The sequence below is a fragment of the Vanacampus margaritifer genome, chromosome 1 (genome assembly GCF_051991255.1).
Source record: "Vanacampus margaritifer isolate UIUO_Vmar chromosome 1, RoL_Vmar_1.0, whole genome shotgun sequence".
Taxonomy (NCBI): Eukaryota; Metazoa; Chordata; class Actinopteri; order Syngnathiformes; family Syngnathidae; genus Vanacampus; species Vanacampus margaritifer.
Window position 1 is genome coordinate 65985371 of NC_135432.1, and position 20315 is coordinate 66005685.

The 20315-nt window shown below is 43.4% G+C and overlaps 1 protein-coding gene across 9 annotated transcripts in view; it reads left to right on the forward strand.

Moving 5' to 3' along the window:
• Positions 1-20315, forward strand: part of plekhh1 (pleckstrin homology domain containing, family H (with MyTH4 domain) member 1) — a 133226-nt gene that overhangs the window by 106004 nt on the left and 6907 nt on the right. For 7 of the 9 annotated variants that reach the window (XM_077562586.1, XM_077562629.1, XM_077562638.1 and 4 more), the window contains 18 exons: positions 7965-8133; positions 9816-9878; positions 9950-10099; positions 10287-10370; positions 10647-10728; positions 10799-10954; positions 11184-11923; positions 12004-12082; positions 15085-15176; positions 15556-15706; positions 15766-15902; positions 16651-16761; positions 16847-16933; positions 17155-17316; positions 17672-17752; positions 18526-18708; positions 18771-18882; positions 19906-20018. In XM_077562586.1, coding sequence (XP_077418712.1) covers positions 7984-8133; positions 9816-9878; positions 9950-10099; positions 10287-10370; positions 10647-10728; positions 10799-10954; positions 11184-11923; positions 12004-12082; positions 15085-15176; positions 15556-15706; positions 15766-15902; positions 16651-16761; positions 16847-16933; positions 17155-17316; positions 17672-17752; positions 18526-18708; positions 18771-18882; positions 19906-20018 — 2733 coding nt within the window. In that variant the 5' untranslated portion in view covers positions 7965-7983. Of the gene's footprint in view, positions 1-3211; positions 3854-6516; positions 6690-7964; positions 8134-9815; positions 9879-9949; positions 10100-10286; positions 10371-10646; positions 10729-10798; positions 10955-11183; positions 11924-12003; positions 12083-15084; positions 15177-15555; positions 15707-15765; positions 15903-16650; positions 16762-16846; positions 16934-17154; positions 17317-17671; positions 17753-18525; positions 18709-18770; positions 18883-19905; positions 20019-20315 lie in introns of those variants that run through there. The other 2 variants (XM_077562612.1, XM_077562603.1) reach the window with 2 other exon arrangements.

Sequence of the window (20315 nt, forward strand, 5' to 3'; positions counted from 1 at the left end):
AAGAAAAACAATCAAATGTATTCATACCTTATGAAAACAAACACATTTGACTTTTTCCTCACAGCATTAATGAGAAAGGGAAAATGACAAATAAATAGGAAAAATAGACTTTTTTTGTTGTTTTGTTTAAAAAAAATCACAAAACTGTTTCTTAGTATTTTACTCTAATGACGCAAATGAAAATATATTTATATTTGTGTACTTTATATGAAGAGAAACAGTATTTTTTAATTACTTTAAGATACAAAAAGAATTTACTTACAAAGTAAATACAAACATACTTTCTATTTACATTTGAAGTATTTTACTAAAAGTAAAATGACTTTTTTTTTTACAGTTTTACTTAAAACGAAAAACACTTAACAGTATTTTTTAAAATTACTTTTAGATAAAAGAAATAATTATTTACTTTCTTACTATTTTACTAAAAATAAAGTAAATACAAAACTGTACTTTCTATTTACTTGAGAGAAAAAACACTTTTTTATTATTTTACTCAAAATAAAATAACTTTTATTTAACAGTTTTACTTAAAATTAAAAAAACACTTACTAAAAAGACAAGACACTTTTTTAAAATTAATTTATGAAAATGAAAAAGTGACAAATGTTTGTTTGTTTTCTTAAAAAGGAAGAAAGTAAATTGAATTAAAACAAAACAAAACATTTACACTACTCCACCTTGCAAAGAAAATTTTAATTGTATTTGTGAATATTTTTATTTATTTTACCACGAATGACTTTTGCCGTGGCTACCAAATATTGATCCTCCACCAAACACCTGTTTCTTGTCGACCTACTTCTGGTCCAAATGGCAACACACCCTAATACACTTGAAGCTGCACCACATCGTTATTACTAGCATTTGATTAGGAGTTCAGAACACTCGGCATCAAGTTGCATCGGCCTAGCTCCGTGCTAACTCCATGCTAATGCAGCATTTTTCTGCTCAACTCAAAACGGCCATGGAGATAGGAGTTCAGAACCTGACAGATTCTTCATTGGCGCATCATGTTGTGTTGCCTCGGATGACCTGCCACCTCAAAGATTGTTTTTTATATGGTAGCATTTTATTGCATGTGTTTTTCTATGTGGCGTGCCCCGATAAAATGAGATTCCTGTCGGATGGTGGTCCGACGTGTGCGTTTACACCTCACAAGAGAGGAATGTAAGGGGTCAGTTGTTTTTTTTGCCGAAGCCTGTCATTAGTCACCTGGAAAGCAATGCATGCTGGGAAATGTGTGATGACAGAGAGGTCAGGAAGGTGAAGAAACAGATCGGACAATGACAAATGGGAATGCATCCATTTAAAGTAGGACGGCTTATGGGAGTTTTTTTTTTTTTTTTTAATGGCTTGTATACCAATATTTGGCTGTGAAATTAAACGACAACATACTGTTGAATTAATTCCGTTTCCACGCTCGTATCTTAAATCACCTTTCCACACTAAAACAAATGGAAATGCCATTAATCCAAAAAGTGACAATTTTTTGTAACCTTTTATTTAATTCATCCACTCGCAGCCATTTTCACTGAAGCAACCCACTTTGCTCCCGGCTGTTTTACTGGATTCTGACAGATTTTGCAAGGCCCACTGAAAATTGTGTTCTTTAGCTATAAAAAAATATGAAACCAACCAAAAGAAAGATTAGAGTCTTTTCTTTCATCAGGAAAACAAGTTTTTATTTGTGTCTGTTTACGTTTTGAAGTATTTAGCATTAGAATATAGCTAAGTTATCATCATTATTCACAAATCTGTGCAAAACCCTGGGAACAAGAGCTTGTTGCAACATTGCCCTGGTTGATCTCTTATACTCTGCTGCCACCTGCTGGCCTTTTTTTTTTTGTAATAACTACCATTGCTTTAAAGCGACCCTTTCATGTCAGAAGCTGTATCAGCGCCTTCTGTATGCTCTAGCATAAAAAATTTTAAAAAACATAAAAAAGCGGATATATACGTTTTTGGGAGTGCAGGACAAAGTATTAAAAACGTATTTATACGTTTTGGTGTTTGAATGAGATAATAAGAGAATGGGGAAACTTTTTCCACATTTTATGTTACAGCCTTATCCAAAATGAATTCAATTGATTTTGCCCCTCAAACTTCTACACACAACCACCCAAAAACATAAACAACTTTCTTGTTTTAGATTTTTTCCAGAAGTATTGGAAATGTTGTTAATGCACCTTCGGCAACAATTCCAGCTTGGAGTCTTTTTGAACACGACGCCACAAGCTTGGCCCGCCTACCTTTGGCCACTTTTGCGCGTGCGCAGCCGTGACCCACATCTGGAGCCGGCGAGGCGTCAGCCGGGATCGGCACGGCGGGGGGGGGGGGGGGGGGGGAGGGGATGTGGGAACGTCTGCTGGGGATGATGTCACTCCGAGCGAATAATCACTGACATCAGCGCAGCTGCAAGCTCAGCAGCGTGTCGCCGCCGCCGCGGGTGTGCACGCGTGTCTGTTTCGAATACGTGCGTGTGTATTGTAAATTTGAATTCGGGTAGAGGCCAACGTCAACCTGGCTTTTTGCCTTTGTAGGATTTGTGAGCGGTAATAGAGGCGGGATAGCACCTGTGTGTAATCAAGCATGCACTGGTGGAACGCTCAAAACTGTCTGTGGGAGAGTGTCGCTAAAAATTGTAGCAACACAGAAAGGGGGGACAAATTCAACCCAAAAATGATCCGGCTTCTGAGGTATTTTCAGAACCGCGACAGAGGTGGAGCATTCAAAAATTTTGTGTAGAAATTGTCCTGATAAAAAATGGTGGAACAAAGTCAACCGGAAAATATTCCAGCTTCTGAGGTAGTTTCAGTAACAGGTGGGAAATTATTATTATTTTTTACTGCCATTGCGCTGGTCTTTTCTATTATAAATAAACAAACAAAGCAAAAAACACCCACATAACTCTTTGACTGCCAAAAACGTTAAATAACGTTTAGTAAAATCCTATGGAAGAGTGCCAAAGACGTTAAAATACGTTTTTTCAATGATTACTGAAAAACGGAATAAGGTAGAAACAAACTTTTTTTCTGATGAAAGATGAGAGTCCAATCTTTCATTTGGTAGTATGTGTGTTTCCATAGTCCAAACACATAATTTTCTGTGGACCTTGAAATATCAGTCAAAAATGCTTAAATCGGCTGGCACCCACGGCATCCCTTTTCTGAAAACGTCTGGCAGTCAAAGAGTTAAAGTTTACCCGGCAATATTCGGCCTTCAGAGGTAGTATCAGAGCCATTACAGAGGGTAGCCATCACTTGAAATTTCCTGTAAAAGACAAACACACAACACCTTTCTGGTGATCATTTACATACTGTAAACAAAACTGACATCTTAAAGTTGAGCCGGAAATATTCCCACTTTGGAGGTAGTATCAGAGCCGCAGCAGAGGTGGGATGCCGTCACTTGGCACTGCCAGTAAAAGACTTTCTGCTTTTCCGTCGTTTTTTCCGTTGCTGTTCTGTATAAACAATGCAGCATTCATTTGGCCTGACAATATTCCAAGTTTGGTGGTAATATTACATCTGAAGTGGGAGAGCACCTGTGTGTAAGGGAATCCTTTTTTCATGTCGCCGTTCGGTAGTAATTGTCCTGACAACGGAGTGAGGGAACTCGGGTCAACCCAACAATTTTCCACCGGCGGAGGTCCTCTCAGAAGCAGGATGACGCACGTGTCTCCGGTAATACCTGACATTTTCGTCTCCACTTTTTTTTCTGTTTTGTCTCTCAAAGTTGACCCGGCATTTTTCTGCCTTTGGGGTTATTTTCAGAGCTATAGCCGAATTGGAACGACACGATGTCTAAGTGGGTAGGCAATATTCCGCCCTGTTGCAGTACCAGATATTGGACGGTACGCTTTTTGTAAAAGCGGTCATTTTCCTACCTTTTTTTTTTTTCTGGAGAAAAATCTTTTCCTACCTTTTTCCTATGTCGCTGCTCTCTGTAAACAGCACTGACCTGCCAAAGTTGAACCACAAACATTCCACCTTTGGCGGCTCCAAAGTTCAACCTGAAATATTTCACCTTTGGAGGTAGTACCAGCGATGCAACACTTACTGCCGGTCATTTCTCTGCCTTCTTCCCGTGTCGCGGTGCTGGCCGTGTAAACATCGCAGCACCAAATCACAGCCCGACGGAAATGGAGCGAGGTTCCTCTCGGTGGGCCAAGTTAGCGCCTCAGTACATGGATGGAATTAGCTGTTAATTCTTACTCCGTATTTAGACCTCCTTTCCGGAACTCCAATCGGTTCCTCTTGAGGTTGTCGGCAAAGATGACCGCCATTTCCTCTGCCGTGTTTGTTCTGGCCCCCGAGCTGCTTGACGCTAGTGGAAGAAGCTCTTCCTGTGTGTCTGTCTGTAGCCATCCGAACCTCTCTGGGTGGCCCGACACACATCCAGAAGCAGGCCGATCCTTGAAAGCTCTAATCTCAAGTGTACACAACTCGGGTGTCGTACCGTGCCCAAGTGTCAAATGTTTGTTGATACTGGAGGCAAAATGGCCTCTCCTCGAATCTGTTCCGAGGTGGCAAAGCCCGGCTTGTCTTCTTCTGCTCAGTATCAAGTTTACATTGACGTTGGGCTGGAGCTGCGGCACCCGGGACCATTTGCTTTCCCGGGGGGAACTTAGCACCTCGCCGTCGAGGACGTGGAAGACGACAAATGGGGCCGTGTTTGCATCCAGCAAAACGCGGCAACGTTTGTAATCTAAGATGTGTTAAAAGCGGTGTTGTTTTTGTTGCGGTCGTCACATAAAAAAATGAAAATGAATTAGCTCAGTGACATGAAATGATGTCGACGTATCTATCATGAGTTTGTTGTGAAACGGCGACATACTCGCCATGCCTTACACTTCCTTTGGATTAAAAAAAAAAATCAAAGTTATCTTGTAGATGATAAAATAAAGTGTTTTGGGGTCTTCATTTGTGGTATACTGTACAATATTTGGGCTCTAAAGGATGATTATGGTGAATAATAGAAGCTTGAAGGGCCGGCGTTCATTATTGGCCAATTTTCCCTCAACTCTTTCACAACTGTATACACTCAGGATGATTAGTTTTCCGTTCTTCCCAAAACTGCACAGCTTTGCGTCAAAGCCGCCAGCCAGTCGAGCAGCAAGTGGTCATCCCAGGGTCCAAAAGCCTCCGCATGCAGGACTTCTGTAATTTGTATGGCTAAAGCCTGTATTTACCAGTGGGCTAATTGCAGGGAACGCTGGCACGCAGAATCAACCGCCGGACTTTGAACGTCTCGTCTGCTGCTGGGCTGGCGGCGTCTCTTTTCTGTCTCTTACTGCTTAACTTTGCTTTCGTTTTTGCCAGGGTTGGCGTTGTCATGCTTTGTTTGATCTCATATGTACTATCTATCTATCTATCTATCTATCTATCTGTCTATCTGTCTGTCTGTCTGTCTGTCTGTCTGTCTGTCTGTCTGTCTGTCTGTCTGTTTATCTACGTGTTTATCTATCTATCTGTCTAGTTCGCTAGCTAGCTACAGTATATGGTTGTAGCTAGCTACAGTATATATGAAGCTATCTATCTAGTTAGCTAGCTAGCTACATTATGTGTATATGTATATATATATATATATATATATATACCTTAGCTAGCTACAGTATATAGCCTATGTAGCAGCGATCTAGTTAGCTAGCTACAGTGTCTAATGTAGTCTAATGTCTGTTTATCTATCTGTTTAGTTCGCTAGCTAGCTACAGTATATGGTTGTAGCTAGTTACAACTGTATATAGACGGATGGCAGATAGCTACATATATACTGTAGCTAGCTAAATATACAGTTGTAGCTAGCTTCAGTATATATGTAGCTATCTATCTAGATAGCTAGCTAGCTACAGTATGTATATATTTATATATATATATATACCTTAGCTAGCTACAGTATATAGCCTATGTAGCAGCGATCTAGTTAGCTAGCTACAGTGTCTAATGTAGTCTAATGTCTGTTTATCTATCTGTCTAGTTCGCTAGCTAGCTACAGTATATGGTTGTAGCTAGCTACAACTGTATATTTAGCTAGCTACAGTATATATGAAGCTATCTATCTAGTTAGCTAGCTAGCTACATTATGTGTATATGTATATATATATATACACCTTAGCTAGCTACAGTATATAGCCTATGTAGCAGCGATCTAGTTAGCTAGCTACAGTGTCTAATGTAGTCTAATGTCTGTTTATCTATCTGTCTAGGTCGCTAGCTAGCTACAGTATATGGTTGTAGCTAGCTACAACTGTATATAGACGGATGACAGATAGCTACATATATACTGTAGCTAGCTAAATATACAGTTGTAGCTAGCTACAGTATATATGTAGCTATCTATCTAGATAGATAGATAGCTACAGTATGTATGTATATATATATATATATATATATATATATGTATATATATATATATATATATATACCTTAGCTAGCTACAGTATATAGCCTATGTAGCAGCAATCTAGTTAGCTAGCTACAGCGTCTAATGTAGCTAGCTACAGTGTCTAATGTAGCTAGCTATGTAGCTAATATGCCTAGATGCGTCAACCAAACTTCATGCTAAGTGAACCTGTTCCCGGGGGCTGGATTTTCAAGAAGAAGAAAAAAGTCCTCCTTTTTGTGTCATTAAAGGCTTTAAACCTTCTCAACGAGCTTCCTCCACGAAGCCCCCATTCGCTTCCCTTTCAGGTAAAACAATCCCAAGTGGTGCACCCCATCAGTTTCCCGCATTCAGCGCTTTGTCTATTCATCCTCACACATTCTTAACTTTCTGTGTGCCTGCGAGAGCGAAAGAACTCCCCTCACCCCCCTCACCCCCCTCTTATGGGACTGTCATGCAGAAAGACACCATTGTGCCAGACCGGACCAGCATCCAGTTTCAGCCCTGCCTTGTAATTAAGAAGGGATTGCATGGCGGAGGGAGGGAGGGAGGGAGGGAGGAAAGAGGTTTGGGGTTAGTAGGCAGAGCTGACCTGCTTTGGCCGTCGGGCCTGGGAGCGAATGAACCCGGCTCCCCCCGCTGACACAAGCTCCCTGCTGAGGTTTTGTGTGTGGGCATGCGAGGGAATGGAAAGAAAGTTTCAAGCTTGACTCGATCCAGCTGTTTTGTTCGTTTGCGCTCGTCTCCGGCGTGTGTCACAGGGAGGAAGTTTCTCAAGTTTATCCGCCACACTTTTTAGCTCTCTGAATCACCAGGATGCGAGCGAAATGACTCTTGTCTTGTAAATGAAAACAGACGCCACGCTTGCTGGAGGAGATGGCATCGCGTGTTGTGGATCTCCACTCAAGGAGGTCGATGAAAAATAGCACCTTGCGCAATAGAAATGGCAGAACCATCTTTTTATTTTATTTTTTTCTCTCTGGAGAGCTCAGTATTGTTCATTCGGTCATTTTACCGATTTGACATGTCATTGTCATTGCTCTCCTTTTTTTATTTTTTTTTATTTTATTATTATTTTTTAAATATATAGATATATATATTTTTTTGGTATGTGGGTGATTATGTGTATGTGCGTGTGTGCGTGCATGCGAGTGAGTGTGTATTCATTAGCTCACCTAAAACCTATTGAAAAAAAAAAAAATCCCATACCGTTCACCTAAACCGAACACTTCCAGCCAGAGTCGTGAGGCCGTCAGGAGACCCGAGGAAGGACCAAAGAAAGGAAAGGAAAGTGAAATCCAGCACCGACCAGACACCCCCACCAGGCCACCAACCAGAGTCCTTCACCAACCCCAGAGACATCTAAATTCCAACAAATCAGGGAGACCTCAAGAGACCAAGAAATGGCAGAACCATCTGAAACTGTCCACAGTCCAAAAAAAAAAAAAAAAAAGTCAACCGCATACTTGGTCACCTCCGTCATGTCCGTGTCGTGTACCGTAATGAAGGCAGTGGCTCCTCTTGCCAATTATTCATCATAAGCAGCAATAGAAATGAACACAATTCTCACACTCTCATTTCAGTCGGAAAGAAATCGTGGCCATGGCCGACGTGCTGGAGAGCGGCGGGGGTGCCGGAGGCGGCGTGGGCGCGTCCAGCGTGGATTGGCAGAAACGCTCCGTGGCTCTGGAGATGCAGCTGCTACGGTTCCGACTGCAAGCGGGGAAAATCCGGGAGCTGCTGGCCGAGAAGGTAATCCAGACTTCCCGGCGCACTATTTACGCAGCACAAGTGACCGTCGAGTATTCTGCGTCCCATCATTGGTAAACCCTGATACAATCTCCAAATTCACACATTTCCTGGGTCAACTTTGTATAACCAAATCCATGTTTATGTTGTTCTAAAAATAATTGGGCTGCCCGGACAAGTGAGACAACCCAGTCCCGGAACTTTGGAATCTTTTTGGTGCCTCAAGGCTTCACCTTATAGTTTTTCCGTGACTAGGCAAGTCAAAACGGTGCACAGACCACAGTAGCACTGTTAATAAGTGCTTGCGCACGAGGAAAACGGCTAAACCGCATGAGTCAGTGTTTGGGCAAAGGTGTGATAAACTCCGGCGTCCAGTCATTATGTCTCACCGGAGGTTGGCCGCACGTTTGAAATATTCAACAAATAAGTCACGGCGGTGCTTCCCCTCCGGAGTTAGGTGGGGAATGCCAGCAAGGAAAATGCTGACTAAGCTTGCATACTTAGTTACTGCTCCCTCTTTGTCTCGTCAGACCACGGCATCGTGTCTGCTCTCAGGGTTGTCTGGACATCGGGGGGGGGGGAATTGCAGTCCTTCCCTCTCAGGTCTATGTTGGGGGAAGACTAGCGATGAGAAATATTGTTGGTGGCCATTTGCGACCGTTTGCGACCTTGAACGAACCCTAACGGGAAAAACATCAGCATTCGCTTCTTTTGCCATTCAGTGAGATATGGGCTTAATATACAGTATATACTGTAGCTTGGTAAAGTATAATACATTTAAAGTACTAAATACTGTACCTAATTAATGTTCAATTTTCACTTTCCTCTGAGTGTTACGTATGATGTGATGCAAAAAGCAGTGTAGCAAGTTAGCGACGTAACACACAATGCGTCGGTTTAAATGGAGGCCGGCGTTGCATGGTGCGTGCGTGTGCGTGTGCGTGTGCGTGCGTGTGCGCGGGGGTGGTCTGCTGAGTGACGACCATTCCGTCATGTTATTGCTCTTTTGGAAAGGCTGCTTTTCACGGCCTTCATCTTGTCTCCTATTGCCAAGTTAGGAGTGTTTTACACATTGACCCACTTTGGTGTGGAAAAAAAAAAAAAAAGCAAGCTTAAGCGCGAGAGTGAAAAAAAAAAAAAAATGTGACATGGTGTTTACCTCGGCAGCGAGCGAGGCTGAAGGCCATGTGAGGAGTTCGCTGAGGGTGCGTGAAATGAATTCACACACACTTGCGCTAATTTGACTTTTATTAAAAATTCACATGGAGGATAAAGGACACACATTTTGGCATTTTTTTGTATTTAAAAAAAAAAACCAGACTTTGCAGCAATAACCAATCAATGGTCATTTAGGTCAATATTAACACTGTAGTATGGTACAATATACTAGCTTTAGCATAGTCAAGTATACTTGGAGGTACTAAACCCTACCAGTTTCCTTTGTGCATTCACCCATTTTGAATAAAACAACATTTTCATTTTCAAATTCTAGACGTAGCCTCCTGAAAGTGCGATTAATTATTGATTTGAACATTTTCACGTCTGTTGGCCGTGTTGAACTTTCCCACACACGCTTCCCAGTGGAGGAGTGGAAGAGGGCAAGGGGGGGGGGGGGGTCATGCTGGCTTTCCACCCCCGACGCGTGAAACCCTGGTAACCGGGACGCCTTTGTGTCGTTGACTCAGATGCAGGAGCTGGAGCGGCGGGTGATCGAGGCCGACCGGCGGGCCGAGAGCGCCGAGAAGCAGGTGAAAAGGGCAGCTTTTGTCCTGATTGTCAAGACGGATGGCAGATCGCTCAACTGTATCGTGCGTTTCAGATGCGCGCCGTGGAGGAAAAGCTCAAGTCGGCAAACGTCCAAAGCAGCGAGTCCGAAGGCTTGTTGTACAGGAAGTACCAAGACCTGAGCGTCCGGGTGCAAGAGAAAGACGCCACCATCAAGAGATTAGAGATTCAGCTGGAAAAACAGGTGTGAGAGGAGTGGAGCTTTCCCATAGGACAGTGGTTCGGGGAGGGGGGGGGGTTAATTAGCATTACTAGCATTATGAGGGCGTCCTCGAGAAAGATTCTCTCCGGGCCCAAAAGTTTGAAAACCCCTGCCATAGAAAGACGGTTCGGATAAGCCACATGGAATGTCACCTTTTCTCTCCCGCCAGATTTTAGTCAGAGCCCAGGAAGCCAAAACCATTGAGGAGAAGGCAGCCAAGATTAAAGACTGGGTGACGATAAAGCTACGAGAGGTAAGCGTGAATGGTCGCGTGCCGCTCTGGGCATGAGATCGACGGTACCGAGGGCCCAAATACAGGTGCTAACTTGGCATCAGTTTCAGATTGCAGTTTTTAAAAGAGGGTTTTTGCATGCAAGTTATCTCTTTTGGTTTCAAAGTGACGTTTCAAAGTGATGGAAGTGGAAGTGTTAGTGGAAGGCAAAACAAACAGAAAATAATGAGCTTCCACATTTGTTGGCATGAGCAGTTTTTGCAGGTGCAAATCAGGCCTTATGCATTTTATCCGTAGATGGAGCAAGAGAACCAGCAGCTTAAACAAGCCAACTTGAAGCAGACGGAGCAGATCATGATTCTGCAGGACAAACTACAAGGTTGGCAAAGAGATTTCACCCCTCATTTAGTTTTACCTGCAAAGCTGACAAATATCACGTCGTCCCTCAGCTCTTTTGGAGAACGCACCCTCCTATCTGGCTGAACCCCCCGTTAACTCCCCCAAAGCGGACGTCCACCTCGTACCGAGCAGTCCCCGGTTTGCTCCAAGCTGCCCCGGCACGCCACCATCATCAGATGACAGCAGGAGACCGGCAGTTACCCACGGTACCGCAAGGAACTCGCCGACGGGTGAATGGACATCTGTGTCGATATGTGCCCTGTGAATGACTAGAACCAGGGTTCCGGTTATAGCTTTTGGTTTATGGTCGGCTTGGGTTTTTGATCGGGTGCTGCAATCGGTTTTTCGGCTTACCAGTCGACAAGTGTGTGGATGCAATCAGTTTTATAAAGTCTTTGACCAAGCAGTCACTCTGGATCCTCTTCTTGCCCTCAGATTTGAAAATATCTCCAGAACTGACCCTTAAAGGGATTTGCAAAAGTGGCCATCCGACCCTCGATCCAACATCACAAAGCACGGGGAACCCTGGACCAGAGCGCCGAGGCTGCTCCGAGGGTCGAGACAACTCGTCGGACGAACTCAACAGCAAGTTCCGCTCTCAGTGCCTTCACTCGTCCTCGTCGTCTTCGTCCTCTTCCTCGGCGTACGAGACGGCCCACGGAACCCCCGACTCCCCAAAGTCTCCGCTCAGACTGGCGCTCCAAAGCCCACTCGTGCCGCGCTCGCCCTCCACCAACAACCCCTTTCCCAATCCCACGCAGACGTCGGCCCCCCAGTCGGGCGCCAGCATGACCTTACCCAAGATCCGGACCCCGCTCACCCCCAGGGACAGCATCCAGCTGGTGAAGAAGCACTTCAGCCAGCCCCAGCCCGGCCTGGACCGACTCCACCATCTGGTCAGCATCGACATCATGACGCCCTCGTCCACGTGCTCCACCCTCACCGCCAGCACGTCGCCCTTCTCCCAGCCCGTAGAGGAAACAGACATCGACGACACGCCCCCGTCCGGCGACACCCCGCCGGACGGCATGGACGGTGTGGTGGAAGGGTCCGGATCGGGGGAGCCCGCCGAGTGGGACGGACTGCCCGTTGGGGGTCCGGCAGAGGATTTGGGAAAACTGGATCCTGACGCTCTGAAACCACCGACGCCTCCTTTACATCGCTTCCCTTCGTGGGTACGCAACCTTCACATCAACTAGCCGGCATTTTTCAGCTCGGGGTGGGCATGATAATAGAACTGTTTGACTTTCTGCAGGAGAGTCGAATCTACGCCGTGGCCAAGGCGGGAATGAGAGTATCTGAGGCCTCTCCCGGTGCCAGGTGCCCTCTTCGACGTGAGTCTTAACGAGGGGTGCAACGGTTTCAGATTTTTCTTGTACGATTATTGTCTGAGAAAAAAATGCAGTTTTACGGTTTCTACGGTTATTCTCGTAGACCAAAAAAAATACCACATTAGCGGCGCGGCGAGCGGTGTGCCGGTGGTTCCCGGCGACGGCGGCGGCTCGGGCCAAGAGACCCGACTGTCACACCCCGTGGGGCCACCGCCTCGGCCCCTCATCTCGCTTGCCGCCTCATTTGGGCCTCCCCTTTCCCCACGTCCACTCAACCTGGTCCAGGCCGTGCCGCGACCGCCTCGGAACCCGACCCACAGCCGTCGATTACCCAACTCTCCCCAGGCGGCGTTCCAAGCTGAGCCCCGTGTTGTCGTGCGCCCGCTAAATGGGCCGTGTGGAAACACAAGAGCTGTGAACTTTTTACCACATGGCTCATTTTGCGCTGCACATGAGCGGAAATACGAAAAATGAGCGGTGTTGTTAAACGGCTGCGGTTATTCATCCTGCCGTTTAAAAACCACGGTTAATCGTAAAACCGGTTAATTGCTGCACCGCTAGTCCTAACCCCAAATCACCAACTCAACCAACTTGCATTCCATGCCATTCTGGAAATTTTGTAGAACCACTTGCAACCATCGTCACTGAATCTACGTCAAATATTTAGCCAGCCAACTAGTAGCCACAAGTGGTGGGCATTCCATCAATATTGACGGAAGGTCCGTCAATTCGTCAATGACGGATACCTATTCTGGTTGACGATTGACGAGAATCTTTGAAAAATTGACGAATTAAGCATTGACGGAAGGTGGTACTCGCCCGCCAATCCGTCAATAAATTCGTCAATCCGTCAATCACGAACACCCCATTCTGGTGACGGATCGACGATTGATGGAACATTGATGGAGGCCCACTTCGAATGACGGAAACATTGACGGACGATGATTTTGCTGAACTATCGAATGACGGATTGACGGTTCGACCTGAAATATTGACTGATTGACAATGACCGAAGGGTGTCTCGACTGTTTGCCAAATGACGGGTACTCCAAATTAATTGCCGCGCCCACCTCTGGTCGCACCCCCAGCCACTGTCGAATGTATTTTAGAACAACGGGTTTCAATCACAGTCCTGTCCTCGTCCTGTAGACAACAGTTGGTTACAACCAACCGGTCGGGACCGCATCACATCCCGCTGCCCACTGATCGAGAACTTTGTAGAACAATCGTAGAAAACCATCGTCTCCCAAACCGAGCTACGTCTGACAAGCGACCGCACTCGTCCAAGTCAGTTCATTCACTTGCGCCGATTGTCGCGCTTGAATGCTAACTCGCTGTGAGTCCTGATCCGTGGGTGGCCGCTCACGCGTCTTTCAGCAGCCGCTGCGGTGTGGTCGCTCGAGATCCGTCGTCACGGCCTTTAATGTCACTTCCTGCGGCCCCCGGGGCCTTGGCGCACCTGTGCAGGTGTGCGCTCATCTTAGGGCTGGAGGCGCTCGCTCCCTCTTTAGCGGGACGGCGGCGAGAGAGCCGCTTTTTAATCACTCGCGATGAAAGTAACGAGGCCTGGGTGTAATTATGCTCCCCATCTTGACGTGGTTCCTTGTATTTAGCGGCTCGCGTGATCCCCGGCGAGGTTTGGCACGGCCGCCAAAGCTGTTGCGGATTATGCGGACGCTGACTCGGCGCATTTGTTTTTTATTTTGTCTCAACGTCTGTTTCAAAACACACGTGCTAGATATTAAATTGAAGTCGGCTTTGTTCTGGCGTCGCGTAAACTTTCTGGTCCCCGTTCACATCGGAATGCTTCGAAGGGATCGACGGTCTTTTATGAAGGAAGGTGGAGCAGCTTGATTCAAGTAACGATTTGATTCTTTTAGAAAAGATGCAAGACCAGTTTTTCTTCGATTTTTAATTCTGCTGTTAACGAAGGGCAACAGAAAACTAAAAAAAAAGTAGTTGTCACCGTCTGATTCGTCCATTCATTTTCTCTCGGCTCACGAGCTCGGGTTGGATGCATTTAGCAAACCATTTGAATCGCTGATGTCACATGAGGTCACGTGAACGCACACTCGGTCACGGCATTATCCCACCTTAGCAAGGTTATCTGTATTAGAGGCACAGGCGGTGCCAGCTGTCTGGATTAGAAGTTATTTTCTCTTGCAGACGTACCAGACTGGAGGATCCCTGCCAAGTGTGTTTACGGTCTTGCTTTATACTGGCAGCCGCATCGCGTCACATTTAACAAATATACTTTGAGCTGTTTTTTTGTTTTTTTTTAATCAGTGTCCAATCAAGCAAAAAACTAATATATTAGAAAAATATGATGCATATGTAGTAATAAATATAAATCCATGATGAAATTATAACAGATTCAATACATGTACATATAAAAAAAAGTAAAAAAAAATCAATAAGATGAACATTTAAATAAAATTAATTTGCTAAATGATGCAATTATAATGCAATTAAGTCCAAATGTCAATTAATGTAAAAATATATATTTTTAAATTAGATTACATACATATTTAAAATATAAATTAACTACAAATGTGAATTAAAATTATATTCAAATTAAAACATATTTTAAATAAAGAAAAATAAATAATACTATAATACTAATTAAAATCAATATAAATCCATACAATTTAAATTAATATTAACATAATGAAATAGAAATAAATGAATGCAACTAATGCAATAATATAAAATAAATAAATATAAATCCAAATACAATAGCAAAACTTGTACATTGAAATAAAAGAAAAAACATCAATGAATAAATAAATGAGAATAACATTAAAATAAACATAATGTCTTAACACTAAAACCCTTCGGAAAGTCAAGAAAAAAAATCGTATTTATGTATTTTATTCAAATAAATGAGCTTTTAAAAAATATTGTCCGTTTGAAACTTCACAGCAAACAACAAGAATGACATTTTAAGATGAAAAACCTCTATTGGGTCTGCTGCAACCAATTAACCGCCATGAATTTGCCTTTAGGGTCCATCTTGCCCCAGTGCCCAGCGGCCAGTCCATTTGCGCAGTTGATTTACAAGAACATCAGCGTTCCGGTGTACACCACATTGAAAGGGGTGAGTCATGCATTGCTAGGTTTCACCTTTATTGCACCAAAGCAAATATTTGACATCACAAAGATCTCATGGCACACCACCAATGAAGAAAAAAAGTCAATAACAACTAACTAAAATAAATAAAAATCACTTTGTGTAGGCAAAAAAGGCAGGATTGAAGAGGATTTCACATTCAATAATTGTTAACAAAAACTAGACTGAGCTTGAATACCTTTTTAAACTCTTCTTTCAAATGTTCAGTGTCACATTGTGGTGTGCCTCGATCTAGTGGCCGAAAGTGGAATTACACAACTCGCATTGTAAGATAAAACAACTGATTTGACGTAAACAACACTTTTTGAATGAATTCAATATAATTGTCACATTTCCGTGTTGTTAGAAAGCCACTCAGATCAGCGCGGTGCCTCTGCGGGATAACGAGGACTCGGGTTCCGAGGACGACAGCGGCTCCCTGGCCAGTTTGCGGACCTCTGTGCCGAGTCCGGACAAGCGGGGCGCCATCCCCGGTAGCCCCCGTGCTGTCAAGAGAGGTGCGAGGATGATCACATCATCATGTTGAAGAATGCGTTTCATTTAGCGCTCCTTGCAGGCGTGTCCATGTCGTCCATCAGCTCAGAGAGCGACTACGCCATCCCGCCCGACGCCTGCTCCCTGGACAGCGACTACTCGGAACCAGAACACAAAGTCCAGAGGACCTCGTCCTACTCCTGTGAGAGCACCGGGCCTGTGAGTATTTATGAGAAGGGAAAAAAACATGCATAGATAATATTCTGATTTTAATTAGGGATGGACGTGTACTTGCACATCTCTCAATATTTTCTATGAATTTTTATATGTAAAAATTAGCATTTTAGCTCAATAGCTTCAGGTTCATGTGACCAATTTATTCAAAATCAGTGTGGGAAAGTAGTGCATGACATACGCCTCTTTTTTCAATTTCACATTTCTCAATATTTTTTCATGATTTTTTTTATACGTGAAAATTAGCATTTTAGCTTAATAGCTTCCAGGTCATGTGACCTGTAGACTGAATACCGGTGTGGGAAAGTAGTGCATGACATACGCCTCTTTTTTCAATTTCACATTTCTCAATATTTTTTCATGATTTTTTTTTTATACGTGAAAATTAGCATTTTAGCTTAATAGCTTCCAGGTCATGTGACCTGTAGACTCAAAATTGGTGTAGGATAGTAGTGCTGGGCCTCCCGCATCAGATACGCCTCTTATTTTTCAATTTCCCTTTTCTCAATATTTTCTATGAATTTTTATACGCAAAAATGTGCATTTTACCTCAATAGCTTCCAGGTCATGTGACCTGCGGACTCAAAATTGTTTTCCCTGGAACCCAACGCCGTATCCCTGTAGAGGCTCTGTCGATTAACGACTATCCAACCCAAAACTAACTTGGCCTCGGTGCAGCAGTACATCAAAATTTGTACTTGAATTATGCTGGGTCCGGTGTTGTTGCGTTTAGGAGCCGCTGGAGAAGTGCGGCTACCTGCTGAAGATGAGCAGCCAGGTGAAGGCGTGGAAGCGTCGCTGGTTCATCCTGAGAAACGGAGAGATCGTCTACTACAAATCTCCCGTGAGTCGGCCCGTCCGCGTACCAGTGAGGCGCACGGAAAACAACGTTGGCGCGTCGTAGATCTGTGCTTGTTTGACGCTTCCAGAGCGACGTCATCAGGAAACCTCAAGGTCAGATTGAGCTCAACTCGTCTTGCCGAATCGTGCGTGGAGAAGGAGCGCAAACCTTTCAAGTGAGTTTTACACGTTTTTGGGGGGGTTGACTGGGGATTTTTAACAGAACTGAAGCAATTTAAAAAGTTGAAAAAAATTACAAAAATTCACAGAATTCGTTGCTTTTCATTGGACACAAAGAAAAAAACACTAGTTAGCAAACATTCTGTTTTCATGCTAAAATAAAACAAATCAAACACATTTCCTGGTATCTTTCTCCTCGCATGACCATTTTTTCCAGTTGATTACGGAGACGAAGACGTTCTACCTGACGGCGGATTCGCCCAACATCCTGGAAGAGTGGATCCGGGTCTTGCAGAACGTCTTGAAAGTTCAAGCCAGCAGCCCGGTCCATGTGGAGCCCACCTCCGCCAAGCCCGCCGTGACAGGCTGGCTCACGAAGGTACCGCCGCCGCTGGAGTTACTCGGGCGCTCCGAGAATCCTTTCAGACAAGAACTGGGGGCACAACGCCCTTGGTTGGTGCGCATACAGAGAAAATTGGGACACAGATCAAAATCTGCAAATAAAACACAACATATTGACCTCTTTTTACATAATTATTATTTTTTTGTTGCTTTTATTATTGAAAGAAAAATCTGAACATTTAGTTGTAAACAACCGTTTACAACCGTCCTGTATTCTCTATGTGTGACATCAGTTGCTAAATAGCAAATCTGTCTCTCTTTTTTTTTTTTAATTATCTTAAAGTGTGTGGGGGTTTGTAGCTTTATATGAAATCTCTCCTCTTTCTCTGCAGGTCAAACACGGGCATTCCAAGCTGGTCTGGTGCTGTTTGGTCGGGAAGGTCTTGTACTACTATCGCAACCAGGAAGACAAGGTAGAGCTAGCAAGCGGCTAGCACGCCAAGAGTCCTCAGTGGCTGGAAATGGCAAAACTAACATTAACAAGTAGATTGTTTTGAACTCGCATGCTAACAGTCCGAAGGCTAATAAACAATTGCATTAGGAAGTGAGAACAATCTGAATAAACTTTGAATAGTTTTATAGACTTCTGTAGTTAGCTGCAATCATGCTAAAAGTCCTAAATGGCTAGAAAATGCTAAGTTAGAAATTAGCTAGACGGCTAAGTTAGCATTAAGGAGCGAGAACAATTAGCTCACTTTGAGCTTTTGAAGAAACTTTTATAAATTGAACGGGCTGAGCTAATTAGCTGCTAGCGCGCTAACAGTTCTCGTCTCGAACAGAACCTTTTTTGAAACTGAGAACTACTTCATGGGTGCTGGTTAATGCGAAGAGCCAGCAGTTCACACACTTCTGAAATAGCAAATGTCTTCAAATAACGACTTATTTAAAAAATTATGATTTTATTTATGTAAACATACTGATTGTGTTCTCAAAGATAATTAGGGAAACTGGTTTACATTTTCAAATGATCCCTTCAGTCTTCGAAAATCACAATGTCCCATCACCGTTGAATTATTTTTTTTAAATAGTCCACTCATGGAGTCCTTCTTGGCTACCTGGTTGCCACCGTTCCCACGTGCACCATGTTGCTAGACCCCTGGTCTAGAGAATGCTAAACTAGCTAGGAGCTAACATGCTAGGAGTGTCATTTGTTGAGTTAAATATTGAAACGGCATCCACTTGACAGCTGCCCCTGGGCCAGTTGCAGCTGCGCTCGGCATCCGTCCAGGAAGTGGACCGCTCGTGCGACTCGGACGAGGACTACGAGGCGGGCGTCCGCGGCGGCTTCCTGTCGTCGCATTGCACCCTGATGGTCAAGCCCGGCGACCAGAGCCCCTCGTACCTCCTCATCGGCACCAAACAGGAAAAGGTCAGTCGGCTGCGGCGAGCTTCCGTCAACCTTCCGGACGCTAACGGCCGCTTCGTGGACAGGACGCGTGGCTGTACCATTTGTGCGCGGCGGCAGGAAGCAGCGGCGACCTGAAGGTGGGCACCGAGTGCGAGCAGCTCATCGGTCGACTCCTCGACGCGGATGGAGACGCAGGTGATTGGCATGTCAATTGTTCAGCTTAGGGATTTGTTTTTCGGACCGCGACCTCAAGTCTGTTAACCCTCCTGTTATGTTGCGGGTCAAATTGAGCCGTTTGGAAATTCTACAGTCGGTTAAAAAGAAAAAAAGGGCGAAAAAAGGCCAAGATGAAGTCATAATGTTTGGACAAAAAGTGTTACTTTTAAAAGATCAAAAATCAGTTCTTGAAAAATAACTAAATAGTCGTACATCAGTAATGTTTTTCCCAAGAATTGTTGTAATTAGTTTGAATTATTTTAAACTTTTTTTTAATCGTGCAAGAGTAATGTAATATTTCAAAAAAAAAAAAACGAGAATATTACATAATCGTAGTTTTATGAAACTAAAGAAAAAAGACATAGTTCTTATTTTATATTTTTGTCCAAGTTTTTCATGTTTGTTTTTATTTTCTATTATTGAACGATTCATTTTAAATTAATCCTACTAGAATAAAAGTGTATTTCAAGAGCTAAAATTTTGACAAAAAAATCTTTATCTAATATTATCTTCTTTTTTTTTTAAATAAAACGTTAATCTTACAAGATTGTTTTTTCAAGAATAAACATTTTAATCTTTGAAAATAGTCATCCTTGTTAGGATTTTATCAAGAAAAGTGTCATATTAGAAAAATTAATTATCATTTTTTATTCAAGAAAAAACTTGTTAAACTTGGTCGGAAAAAATATTTGCATTTATTTTATTATTTTAAAATTAAAAAAATCCAGCGTTGTTTTCCCTCTTAGTATACTATACTTTTTTTTTTTATAGTGTAATATGGCCGTAAAACTTTTTCAGCTAAGACGGTTGTGCTGTGTGCAAATGTTGCCTCAAAATAGTTTGCTTGACTGCACAATTCTCACTTGTCGCTATAAATGGAGAGACGTGAAGTTATTCTGATGCCCGCGTCCAAAGCCAGCCGGCAGACGGCGTTTACGAGCGTCTCTCACTGGTGTCGGCCAATCTTTTTGCATTGTTGTTGTTTTGGTTTGCTTTTCCCAGAATGCAACCTGTGGCACAGCGACGCTTTGAGCTTCTCCAAGGGAGGTCTACGCTCACCGCTCACCACGTTGCCCTCCGACGCTCTGCAGACGGAAGCGCTCAAGCTCTTCAAGGTGCAACTTCTCACACATTTTCATATGGGATTGTCTTCTGGTTTCTTTCATTCGATAATCAAAAATGTTATTTCTTAAATATTGCAATATTCAAACATATCGCATGTTTTCCCAATAACGTGCAGCCCTATTTTACATTCACGTAGATGAGAAAATATGTCGATTAACAATTTAAAAATAATAAATAATAATAATAACACAAGCTGAAGGTAAACTGAACATTATTTATAAATTACTAATAGCACAAAATTATGTAAATTCATTTTTTAATTCATTTTTTTTTAATCAGTGCACGAA